General features: G+C 39.1%; 1 protein-coding gene across 5 annotated transcripts in view; it reads left to right on the forward strand.

The window, feature by feature from the left end:
* LOC127427377 (KAT8 regulatory NSL complex subunit 1-like) overlaps positions 1 to 12237 on the forward strand; it is a 45065-nt gene extending 32828 nt beyond the window's left edge. For 3 of the 5 annotated variants that reach the window (XM_051674960.1, XM_051674958.1, XM_051674959.1), the window contains exons 6-13: positions 2028 to 2193; positions 2340 to 2525; positions 4666 to 4833; positions 5138 to 5489; positions 9736 to 9799; positions 9899 to 10011; positions 10370 to 10628; positions 10892 to 12237. In XM_051674960.1, the coding sequence (XP_051530920.1) occupies positions 2028 to 2193; positions 2340 to 2525; positions 4666 to 4833; positions 5138 to 5489; positions 9736 to 9799; positions 9899 to 10011; positions 10370 to 10628; positions 10892 to 11041 (1458 nt within the window). In that variant the 3' untranslated portion in view covers positions 11042 to 12237. The remainder of the gene's footprint in view (positions 1 to 2027; positions 2194 to 2339; positions 2526 to 4665; positions 4834 to 5137; positions 5490 to 9735; positions 9800 to 9898; positions 10012 to 10369; positions 10629 to 10891) is intronic. The other 2 variants (XM_051674962.1, XM_051674961.1) reach the window with 2 other exon arrangements.
* The last annotated feature ends 314 nt before the right edge of the window (positions 12238 to 12551 follow it).

Raw genomic sequence — 12551 nt, forward strand, 5'->3', positions numbered from 1 at the left:
TATAAAATGCATACATATAAATACAAATTATTGATAGCAAATAAAATGTACACAAAATTAGGTAATTTAAATAAACACTTCTTTTACACAATATTTACTCAAAATTCACTAAAATTATTTGAAAAACAGAATATGTGCACTATCCATAATTTTTTTTTATCTGTTATTAGAAGGAATTACCGCTTTTGTTAATCGGCCATTTACAGGTACCAATGCAGATAATCTCAAAATGATCAAAAATTTTCCAATTAATGGGCCTGCCCCATATTCAGTGCATTCAGAAAGTATTCAGACCCTTTCATTTTTTTTTTTCACATTTTGTTATTTTGCAGCCTTATGCTAAAATGCTTTAAATTATTTTTTTCATATAAATCTACACTCCATACCCCATAATGACAAAACAATAACCAGATTTTTGAAATATAACTGAAATATAACATTGACATGTATTCAAACCCTTTGCTATGACACTTGAAATTTAGCTCAGGTGCATCCCATTTCTCCTGATCATCTTTGAGATATGTCTACACTTTGATTGGAGTCCACCTGTGGCAAATTCAATTGATTGGACATGATTTGGAAAGGCACACACCTGTCTATATAGGTCTCACAGCTGAAAATGCATATCAGAGCAAAAAACAAGCCATGAGACCGCAGAGCTCAGAGACAGGATCGTGTCAAGGCACAGATCTGAGGAAGGCTACAAAACAATTTCGGCTGCATTGAAGGTTCCCAAGAGCACAGTGACCTCCGTAATTCTTAGTTTGGAACAACCAGGACTCTTCCTAGAGCTGACCGCCCGGCCAAACTTAGCAATCGTGGGAGAAGGGCCTTGTTAAGAGGGGTGACCAAGAACCGATGGTCACTCTGGTTGAGCTCCAGAGATTATGTGTGGAGATGGGAGAAACTTGCAGAAGGACAACCATCACTGCAACACTCCACCAATCTGGGCTGTATGGCAGAGTGGCGAGACGGAAGCCTCTCCTCAGTGCAAGACAAGCAAAAAAAGCACCTATATGACTCTCAGACTGTGAGAAACAAGATTCTCTGGTCTGATGAAATGAAGATTGAACTGTTTAGCCCCAAGCATCATGTCTGGAGAAAACCAGGCACTGCTCGTCACCTGCGCAATACCATCCCAACGGTGGAGCATTGGTAGCATCATTCTGTGGGGGTGTTTTTCAGCGGCAGGGACTTGGGGACTGGTCAGGGTTGAAGGAAAGCTGAACGCAGCAAAATGCAGAGATATCCTTAATGAAAAACTTGTCCAGAGCACTCAGGACCTCAGACTTGGCCGAAGGTACACCTTCCAACAGGACAATGACCGTAAGCACACAGCCAAGACAAAGCAAGAGAGGCTTAGGGACAACTCTGTGAATGTCCTTGAGTGGCCCAGCCAGAGCCCGGACTTCAACCCAATCAAACATCTCTGGAGAGACCTGAAAATGGCTGTCCACTGACGGTCCTCATCCAACCTAACAAAGCTTGAGAGGATCTGCAGAGAACAATGGCAGAAAATCTTCAAATCCAGGTGTGCAAAGCTTGTCACATAATACCCAAAAATAATTGAGGCTGTAATCGCTGCCAAAGGTGCTTCAACTAAGTTCTGAGTTAAGGGTCTGAATACTTAAGTCAATGTGATATTTCAGTTTTTTCTTTTTAATAAATTTGCAAAGTTATCAAAAATCTGGGTTTTGCTTTGCCATTATGGTGTATGGAGTGTAGATTGATGTGAAAAAAAAAAAATATTTAAAGCATTTTAGCATAAGGCTGCAATATAACAAAATTAAGGGGTCTGAATACTTTCTGAATGCTCTGAATACTTTCTGAATGCACTGTATCAGCCTATCACTTACTCAGAATGGTGCAATTGACCAATCAGAATCAAGTATTCCAGACATTGATGTAATCAGAATGTGTTCATATTTCCGGAAGAAAATCCTGGTTTAAAATGTTTTTGCAGATATTTTTAAGTGTATTTTAAAGTTTTTTTTTTTTTTTTTTTTTTTTTCTCTTATTTGGTTCAGAGAGTGTCTTTCTCACCTCCACCAATCTGTGATGTTAACTCCTCATGTGTCATGTGTGGGGGCGCTCATCCCCTCTCCAAACCGGATTTACCGTATGAGCGCCCTCTGCTGGAGAGAGTTGCACATCAAGACCGCAGCGTCCACCCTGTTCTGTCCATGCAATCAGGTGAGACGCAAATGCCCAGTCAGATGCGCTAAATATTCACTGTAGAAATTGTGAGAATTTCATTATTTGTAAAAAAAAAAAAAAGAAAAAGAAAGAAAAAATTAATTGGTCTAAAATCTGTTTGTCTCCTCTGGTTGGTCTTTCAGATGTGGCTCTGAGCGTACAGCTGCAAAAGGTCTTGAGGTCTCATTGGCAGACTCGTCACTTTGAGAGGATCAAACCGCTCAAGAAGATCTCCCTGAAACAAAAGCTCTCCATCACACCATCATCATCGTCATCCTTCCTCTCCAAACACAAATTCAGGCTGTCAAACGCGCATGCGGCCGCAGTCCGTAAGTAGACTGGCTACAGGACTTAAGATATACACACTTCTCTATAAATACATACAGAGCATTCATAATGTATTCAGACCCCTTCATTTTTTTCACATTTTGTTATGCTGCAGACTTGGAAAGTCTAAATGCTAAATTAAATGCTAAAATGCTTTAAATGTTTTTTTTTTTGTTTTTTTAAATCAATCTACACTCCATACCTCATAATGACAAAGCAAAAACCAGATTTGTGATAACTTGGGAAATTTATTAAAAAGACAAAACTGAAATTCACATTGACAATATTCAGACCCTTAACTCAGTACTTAGCTGAAGCACCTTTGGCAGCGATTACAGCCTCAAGTCTTTTTGGGTATGATGCGACAAGCTTTGCACGCCTGGATTTGGGGATTTTCTGCCATTCTTCTCTGCAGATCCTCTCAAGCTCTGTCAGGATGGATGGGGACCGTCGGTGGACAGACATTTTCAGGTCTCTCCAGAGATGTTCGATTGGGTTGAAGTCCGGACTCTGGCTGGGCCACTCAAGGACATTCATAGAGTTGTCCCTAAGCCTCTCTCGCGTTGTCTTGGCTGTGTGCTTCGGGTCATTGTCCTGTTGGAATGTGAACCTTCGGCCCAGTCTGAGGTGCTGAGTGCTCTGGACCATGTTTTCATTAAGGATATCTCTGTATTTTGCTGCGTTCAGCTTTCCTTCAACCCTGACCAGTCCCCCAGTACCTGCTGCTTAAAAACACCCCCACAGCATGATGCTATCATCACCATGCTTCACCGTTGGGATGGTATTGCGCGGGTGATGAGCGGTGCCTGGTTTCCTCCAGACATGATGCTTGGAATTGAGGCCATATAGTTCAATCTTCGTTTCATCAGACCAGAGAATCTTGTTTCTCACAGACTGCGAGTCCTTTAGTTGCTTTTTTGCAAATTCCAAGCGGGCTTTCATGTGTCTTGCACTGAGGAGATGCTTCCGTCTGTTAACTCTGCCATAAAGCCCAGATCGGTGGAGTGTTGCAGTGATGGTTGTCCTTCTGCAAGTTTCTCCCATCTTCACACATGATCTCTGGAGCTCAACCAGAGTGACCACCGGTTCTTGGTCACCTCTCTTACCAAAACCCTTCTTCCCCGATTGCTCAGATTGGCCGGGCGGCCAGCTCTAGTAAGAGTCCTGGTTGTTCCAAACTTCCATTTAAGAATTACGGAGGCCACTGTGCTCTTGGGAACCTTCAATGCTGCCAAAATATTTTGTAGCCTTCCCCAGATCTGTGTCTCGACACAATCCTGTCTCTGAGCTCTGCAGGCAGGTCCTTTGACCACATGGCTTGGTTTTTGCTCTGATATGCATTTTCAGCTGTGAGACCTTATGTAGAGAGGTGTGTGCCTTTCTAAATCATGTCCAATCAATTGAATTTGCCACAGGTGGACTCCAATCAAAGTGTAGACGTATCTCAAAGATAATCCAGAGAAATGGGATGAACCTGAGCAAAATTTCAAGTGTCAAAGCAAAGGGTCTGAATACATGTCAATGTGATATTTCATTTTTTTTTATTTTTTTTTATTTTTTTTTTATAAATTTGCAGTTATCAAAAATCTGGTTTTTGCTTTGTCATTATGGGATATGGAGTGTAGATTGATGTGATTTTTTTTTTTTTTTTTTTTTTTTTTTTTTGTGATTTTTTTTTTTAATTTATTTTTTTAAAAGCATTTAACATAAGGCTGCAACATAAAATGTGAAAAAAATGAAAGGGTCTAAATATTTTCTGAATGCACTGTATACATTTTAACTAGGGCTGTCAATCGATTAAAATTTTTAATCTAATTAATTACATTATATGCCGATTAATTAATTGAAGTAATCGCATATATAAATATTTGGTGAGAAAGCCCATCAAATGACAATAATTAAATATATAATGATCAAATAATTATAAATAGTTATATTTAAAAAAAATTGAAATATAATATATATTATAAAAATAATAATTCAGATAAGCAAGGCGGAATATTTACAACCCAGTCTGTCAAAGTGACTTTAATTATTCACAGTGCAACCTCTAAAAAAAGCCCCACAATTGAGTTCAGTGCACTATTAAAGGACCCTTTCAACTGATTTGAGCTGCTTTCTTTCTCGTATTCTCTCTGTCAGGATTGGCCCGTCACAAGATCAGGTCAGAGAGGCTGCACCAGCAGCAGGCGGAAAGCATCTTATGTGTCCCAAAACCAGACACACTCACGCCCTGCAGGGGGGATCATGCACTGGACCGGAGTCACAGCAGGAAGAGGGTCCATGAGCACTCTCTGGACAGAGCAGACTGTGAGTGTTGTCGCCACAGAAATACCTAATAAACACAATGAAGATAACAAAGAAGTTAACATAATCAATGCCACAAATTCGCTTATTTGATTAGTGACTTAAAAATAGTCCAGAATCTCCAGTTTTTCTTACTTTTTCATTTCATTATGTTTTTTTGTTACATCTTTTTAAATGGTCTCTCCCACTCTGATAAACTGCTTCAAAAAAAGTATTTTTAAAATGAACTTCTAAAGTGTGCTCTCCTACATGAGTCTATATTTGCCATTTTCTCTTTTCACTTATATAATTATATATAATTATATAGCACCAAAAGTGGTGATGGACGCTGGCAGTCCTTGCCCGTCTCTGTCCGGCCTTCACTCCTCCAACACCAGTCCCCTGAGCAGACAGCTGTCCCTCCCCGCTGAGAGCAGCACTCCTCTCGGCAACAACGTGGTATGTTCAATATCATGTCCTTACAACAAAGTTGAAGGGAATACACCATGTAATCACCTTTTTTTTCTCACTTGGAATGATGCAATTTGTGGTTTTAAACAGCCCATACGGAGAAGGAGAGGGGAGAGCCCGTTTGATATCAACAACATTGTCATTCCCATGTCGGTGGCCGCCACAACTAGAGTTGAGAAACTACAGTACAAAGAAATTCTCACACCCAGGTAAAAAAAACAAGTCTCAAAGTCTCTCATGTTGGCACGAAGTCCACTGCACAAGGAATGTCCTGGGTTATATTCAAGTTAAGCTGTATTGACAGCATATAACGGTTGCCCCCTACAGTTCACAGTTCAAACTTAAAGTTTTTTTGTTTGTATTTGGGTCGACGATGTGACGGTCATTTTATTTTATTTTTTAGTCTGGATCTATTTTTCAAAAATACACCAAGACTGCAATTCATACAAAAAATGACCTTTTACACCTACTCTGTGATGAATATGTTTTCTATTTCTGAATGAAAAGTTATTTTTATTTTATTTTTTTGGTCTAAGTCATAAATGTGTTTATATTGTGTATTATTTATATTATTATAAAAATGTATATTTTTCTATTATAAAATTTTATATATATATATATATATACATACATACATACATACATACATAAATACAGTTGAAGTCAAAAGTTTACATACACCTTAGCCAAATACATTTAAACTCAGTTTTTCACAATTCCTGACATTTTAGCATAGAAAACATTCCATGTCTTAGGTTAATTAGGATCACTACTTTATTTTAAGAATGTGAAATATCAGAATAATAGTAGAGAGAATTATTTATTTCAGCTTTTATTTCTTTCATCACATTCCCAGTGGGTCAGAAGTTTACATACATTTTGTTAGTATTTGGTATCATTACCTTTAAATTGTTTAACTTGGGTCAAACTTTTTGGGTAGCCTTCCACAAGCTTCTCACAATAAGTTGCTGGAATTTTGTCCCATTCCTCCAGACAGAACTGGTTTAACTGAGTCAGGTTTGTAGGCCTGCTTGTTGCACACACTTTTTCAGTTCTGCCCACAAATTTTCTGTCGGCTTGAGGTCAGGGCTTCGTGATGACCAGACCAATATCTTGACTTTGTTGTCCTTAAGCCATTTTGCCACAACTTTGGAGGTATGCTTGGGGTCATTGTCCATTTGGAAGACCCATTTGCGACTGAGCTTTAACTTCCTGGCTGATGTCTTGAGATGTTGCTTCAATATATCCATATAGTTTTTCTTCCTCATGATGCTACCCCCATGCATCACGGTTGGGATGGTGTTCTTCGGCTTGCAAGCCTCACCCTTTATCCTCCAAACATAACGATGGTCATTATGGCCAAACAGTTCAATTTTTTGTTTCATTAGACCAGAGGATATTTCTCCAAAAAGTAAGATCTTTGTCCCCATGTGCACTTGCAAACTGTAGTCTGGCTTTTTATGGCGGTTTTGGAGCAGTGGCTTCTTCCTTGCTGAGCAGCCTTTCAGGTTATGTCGATATACGACTTGTTTTACTGTGGATATAGATACTTGTCTACCTGTTTCCTCCAGCATCTTCACAAGGTCCTTTGCTGTTCTGGGGTTGATTTGCACTTTTCGCACCAAACTATGTTCATCTCTAGGAGACATAATGCATCTCCTTCCTGAGCGGCATGATGGCTGCGTGGTCCCATGGTGTTTATACTTGCGTACTATTGTTTGTACAGATGAACGTGGTACCTTCAGTCATTTGGAAATTGCTCCCAAGGATGAACCAGACTTGTGGAGGTCCACAATTTTGTTTCTGAGGTCTTCGCTGATTTCTTTTGATTTTCCCATTATGCCAAGCAAAGATGCACTGAGTTTGAAGGTAGGCCTTAAAATACATCCACAGGTACACCTCCAATTCAGTACACCTCCTATCAGAAGCTAATTGTCTAAAGGCTTGACATCATTTTCTGGAATTTTCCAAGCTGCTTAAAGGCACAGTTAACTTAGTATATGTAAACTTCTGACCCACTGGATTTGTGATATAGTCAATTAAAAGTGAAACAGTCTGTCTGTAAACAATTGTTGGAAAAATTACTCATGTCATGCATAAAGTAGATGTCCTAAATGACTTGCCAAAACTATAGTTTGCTAATATTAATTCTGTGGAATGGTTAAAAAACTAGTTTTAATGACTTCAACCTAAGTGTATGTAAACTTCTGACTTCAACTGTATGAATGTACAGTTGTGCTCAAAAGTTTGCATACCTTTGGAGAATTGGTAATATATGTACCATTTTTAAAGAAAATATGAGTGAGCAGGCAAAACATATTTCTTTTATTTCTTATGGGATTCATATTCAACTGTAGGTTATAACAGAATGGCACAATCATAAAACAAAACATGGCAACAAAGAAAAAAATGAAATGACCCCTGTTCAAAAGTCTGCATACCCTTAGTTCTTAATACTGTGTATCGCCTCCTTTAACATCAATGACAGCGTGCAGTCTTTTGTAATAGTTGTCTATGAGGTCCCAAATTCTTGCAGGTGGTATAGCTGCCCATTCATCTTGGCAAATGCCTCCAGGTCATGCAAAGTCTTTGGTCGTCTTGCATGAACCGCACGTTTGAGATCTCCCCAGAGTGGCTCGATGATATTAAGGTCAGGAGACTGTGATGGCCACTCCAGAACCTTCATCTTTTTCTGCTGTAACCACTGGAGGGTCAACTTGGCCTTGTACTTAGGGTCATTGTTGTGCTGGAAAGTCCAAGAGCGTCCCATGCGCAGCTTTCGTGCAGAAGAATGCAAATTGTCTGCCAGTATTTTCTGATAACATGCTGCATTCATCTTGCCATCAATTGTCACGAGATTCCCCATGCCTTCAGAGCTCACACACCCCCAAAACATCAGTGAGCCACCACCATGCTTCACAGTGGGGATGATATTCTTTTCACTATAGGCCTTGTTGACCCCTCTCCAAACATAGCGCTTATGGTTGTGACCATAAAGCTCTATTTTGTTCTCGTCGCTCCAAATTACAGTGTGCCAGAAGCTGTGAGGCATATCAAGGTGTTGTCGGGCATATTGTAACCGGGCTTTTTTGTGGCATTGGTGCAGAAAAGGCTTCTTTCTGGCAACTCGACCATGCAGCTCATTTTTGTTCAAGTATCATCGTATTGTGCTCCTTGAAACAACCACACCGTCTTTTTCCAGAGCAGCCTGTATTTCTCCTGAGGCTACCTGTGGGTTTCTCTTTGTATTCCGAACAATTCTTCTGGCAGTTGTGGCTGAAATCTTTCTTGGTCTACCTGAGTTTGGCTTGGTATCAAGAGATCCCCGAATTTTTCACTTCTTAATAAGTGATTGAACAGTACTGACTGGCATTTTCAAGGCTTTGGATATCTTTTTATATCCTTTTCCATCTTTATAAAGTTCCATTACCTTGTTACGCAGGTCTTTTGACAGTTCTTTTCTGTTCCCCATGGCTCAGTATCTAGCCTGCTCAGTGCATCCACGTGAGAGCTAACAAACTCATTGACTATTTATATACAGACACTAATTGCAATTTAAAAAGCCACAGGTGTGGGAAATTAACCTTTAATTGCCATTTAAACCTGTTTGTGTCACCTTGTGTGTCTGTAACAAGGCCAAACATTCAAGGGTATGTAAACTTTTGATCAGGGCCATTTGGGTGATTTCTGTTATCATTATGATTTAAAAAGGAGCCAAACAACTGTGTGATAATAAATGGCTTCATATGATCACTATCCTTAAATAAAAGGCGTTTTTTTGGCATGATCAGGCTTATTTTCAAAATCAGTGCCAAAATTTCTGCCAGGGTGTGCAATATATATATATATATATATATAAGCTTTATTTGGAAAGGCACATTTTGTTCAGGTCAAGTGAAGTAACCCTAAGAAAACTTCTTGCTATTTATAATTTTAAAATGTATTATACAGTGTGTGTCTGTGTGTATACATATATATATATATATATATATATATATATATATATATATATATATATATATAGTGTTACCATGAAAAATGTGTTTTGGATGCTTTTTTAATACTAATAATTATGTTTTTCACATGCATTTAAGGTGCATTGAAAGTATTATAAAACTGTTTAATTGATACACGATTTGACATTTAAATTCAATCATAATTGTTGTAGAACGTGGTATTATTTTTTTCAATGTATGAAAACAACAAGAATACAAAGATTGTATTTCTAAGAACTAAGTATTTCTAAACACCTAAGAGTTTTAAACTAGACTTTTATTTATTATTGACGCACTTAACAAACTGAGTATGCCACAGATGCTAATGATCGAGCTTACCTTGTATTTACCCCGGAATACACCTTTAAATCACTTGCATAAAAATGTAATATCCCCAAACATTTTTTATCCAATATCACCTCTAGACCCCTCACTCTTTTAAAAAAAACATTTTTCACAGTTGGAGGGAAGTGGACATTTGTGCCCAGCCGCTGGCAGAGGACGACGATGATAATAACATTCCGGTATAACGTTGATCTTTTTTTTTTCCTCTCAAGCATCTAAACCAAATCAAGATGTTGTTGATCCTCATTAGTGATGCCCCTCATGATTCACTTTTATAGGTGGAGGACCTTTCAGATGCTGTGTTCTCCAAACTACATCAGTCATATGAGGAGCATGAACGCTCTCGCTGGAGATGGACTGCTCTTACGCCCGCCAAGAGGAGAGGCAGCAGGTACATGTTCTAATCCAGTGGTCCTGACCTTCTGATGGGTCGCAGACTTTAAAAATGTGCCGTATATTAAACTGAACTATATGCAAATTATAAATGAAATAGCTCTGATCCAGGACACTAATTAGTCAATACAGCATGCTAAAATGTATCTCCTGTTTTAATTAATTTAAAATAAATTTTTAAAAGGTATTTTACTTCAGCAAAAAAAAAAAAAAAAATATATATATATATATAATATATTGAAAATTGCGTTGCCCGAAAAAAAAAAAAGCTTGAAAACCGCTGCCCTTATCGATCAGCTACAGTGTCTTCCTGTTGTTACCAGGCAACATTTAAATATCAACCTGTCACTTTCTAGGTCCTATAAATCCCTGGATGGGCGAACGACACCATCCATAGCGGGAACGAACCCTTCCACGCCCCAGCCCTCGTCCCCAGACACAGGTCACTTCCACCTGCTGCAGGACTACGGGCCCGTGCCGTCCCCCCTGAGCCCACCCAGTCCCGACACACCTTGCTCCCGTGACGCACACACACCTTACACCAGAGACACACACAGACTGCCGTACAGCGAAGACACGTGTGGATCCACTTCAGACTGCACCTTTGAGGAGAAGGTAAACCATAGCATACACAGTTATGTACTCTCAGACCATTAACATCAACAGTGATGGTAATCAGAACACACAAGGTGCCGTTCACATTGAACATGTTTTTGTATCCTTCTGTGCTGTTTTTCAGTTGTTTTCCTATGTAAACATGTGCTAGATCTGTGGTTCTCAGTGTGGGGCTGCACCATTCTTAAATCTCTTTCACACATTCTTAAACTGTTTTTAAGAAAGTCCTGCCATTCTTTACATTCTCCATGTTTTCTTGGCAGACGGTCCAGCCCTGGGAATGTCGGAGTTTTCCCTTGCCTGAGGACCCGATAGTGGAGTCAGAGACGGACAGAGATCAGCTGAGCTTTCCTACAAGCCTCAGAGTCGCCCATTGTAGGGTGGAGTCAGAGAGTGACGCCTCCTCACCATGACTATAAACCTGTTTAAGCCCACCCACCTACGGGAATGACCTTAAAACCACACCTCCTATGGCATTAACTGAAAATAGAACTTGTACTAATCAAAACAAACAAAAAAACATTCTGTCGGGTCTTCTGTTGTTTGATATTCAAACATCAGCCAATTATTATTTTCACAGTTTTTAGTGAATATTACAGAACATAGAAAGCTAAACCTGTCTTTTCTCACAGAAGAAAAATGTAAATGAGATGTATGAAAGTTGTTTCCATAAATGTTCTCATAGTCAGCTAAATATATCATTGGGGCTTAGTGTGGTATTCTAACCTGTCAGGTGAACACTATATAGTGCACTGTGTAGCAGACATAAAGAGGGCTTGACCAAAGGGTGCCTCTCTGCTGACTAGTTATATATGTATGCTTGTGTTGTGAAGTGACAAAAACCAAAACCTGACAGAAATGCTTGCCCACATTACTTACTCATTTGATAGTCATGTATTAAGCACCAACCAGAAATATTCTCCTCGGATGAAAAGCACTTCACAGGGCGTCAATATCTTTATACTTAATCGCTTTCTCTCTCTGCTCACTCTTCCTCCACCCTCCCTTCATTCTGTCTTTCCTTTTTAAATAATTTCTGACCAGCATATGGAGTATAGCTATGTTAATGTTCATGACATCATGTATCACGTCGAATGGAATCTTCCTCTGTAAGCTTCCACCTGTTAAAGTCAAGCCTTTAGTATGCAGCATTTTAGCTCTTACACCTCAGCTCTTAAATGTTTCAGACTAATTCTGCGTCTTCTCTTGATTGTACTTTGCTATTCCTTTAAGGAGCCAGACATTTCAATCAGACCCGCCCTTCTCAGGTTATAGTTCTATGGAAACTTGTGTTGATAAGATGTCTTTTTCCTTTCAATTTGTCAATATATTTGACACTTTTTGTTTTGTTATCCCATATTAGTGTTCTGATTCAGCCCTGTTGCCCCTTTTGAAAATCTACTTGCTATGCAAACCAATATTGTTGTGGCCCTGTCCTTTTCTTTTTTGTACAATCTTAATGTCTTTCTCTTCATAGCTACTTGAGACAGGTATCATTGTAATTTGGACTGTTTCAGAAGTTAACCTAAATCATTTGCTGAAAAAAAGAAAAACAAAAAACCCCCTTTTGTAAATAGTATGATTAAAATCAAATCATCTCTCTCCAGTGTGTAAGTCGCATCACTGTTCATTGATGTCTTGTTGATATTGCAAATATAGGGCCATATTTTAAGAGTGCTACACGCAAAGTCAGTTGGCATCAAGTTTTGGTATTTTCATGCAAGCATGCGGTAAGCATAGACGCAAGTGGCTTTGGCGAAATTGCGCATGCAAAGCGCTAATGGGCTAGGTTAAGTGCAATTTAATTCTGAGGTTCTTCTCCGGTTATTGCAGTATCTGTATGTGTCACCAGTTCTACTCGACACGCTTGGAGCAGGATTCAAACCAGTGATTCCCGGCATGGAAGTCGGACGTGCTAACATG

The sequence above is a fragment of the Myxocyprinus asiaticus genome, chromosome 36, assembly GCF_019703515.2.
Source record: "Myxocyprinus asiaticus isolate MX2 ecotype Aquarium Trade chromosome 36, UBuf_Myxa_2, whole genome shotgun sequence".
Taxonomy (NCBI): Eukaryota; Metazoa; Chordata; class Actinopteri; order Cypriniformes; family Catostomidae; genus Myxocyprinus; species Myxocyprinus asiaticus.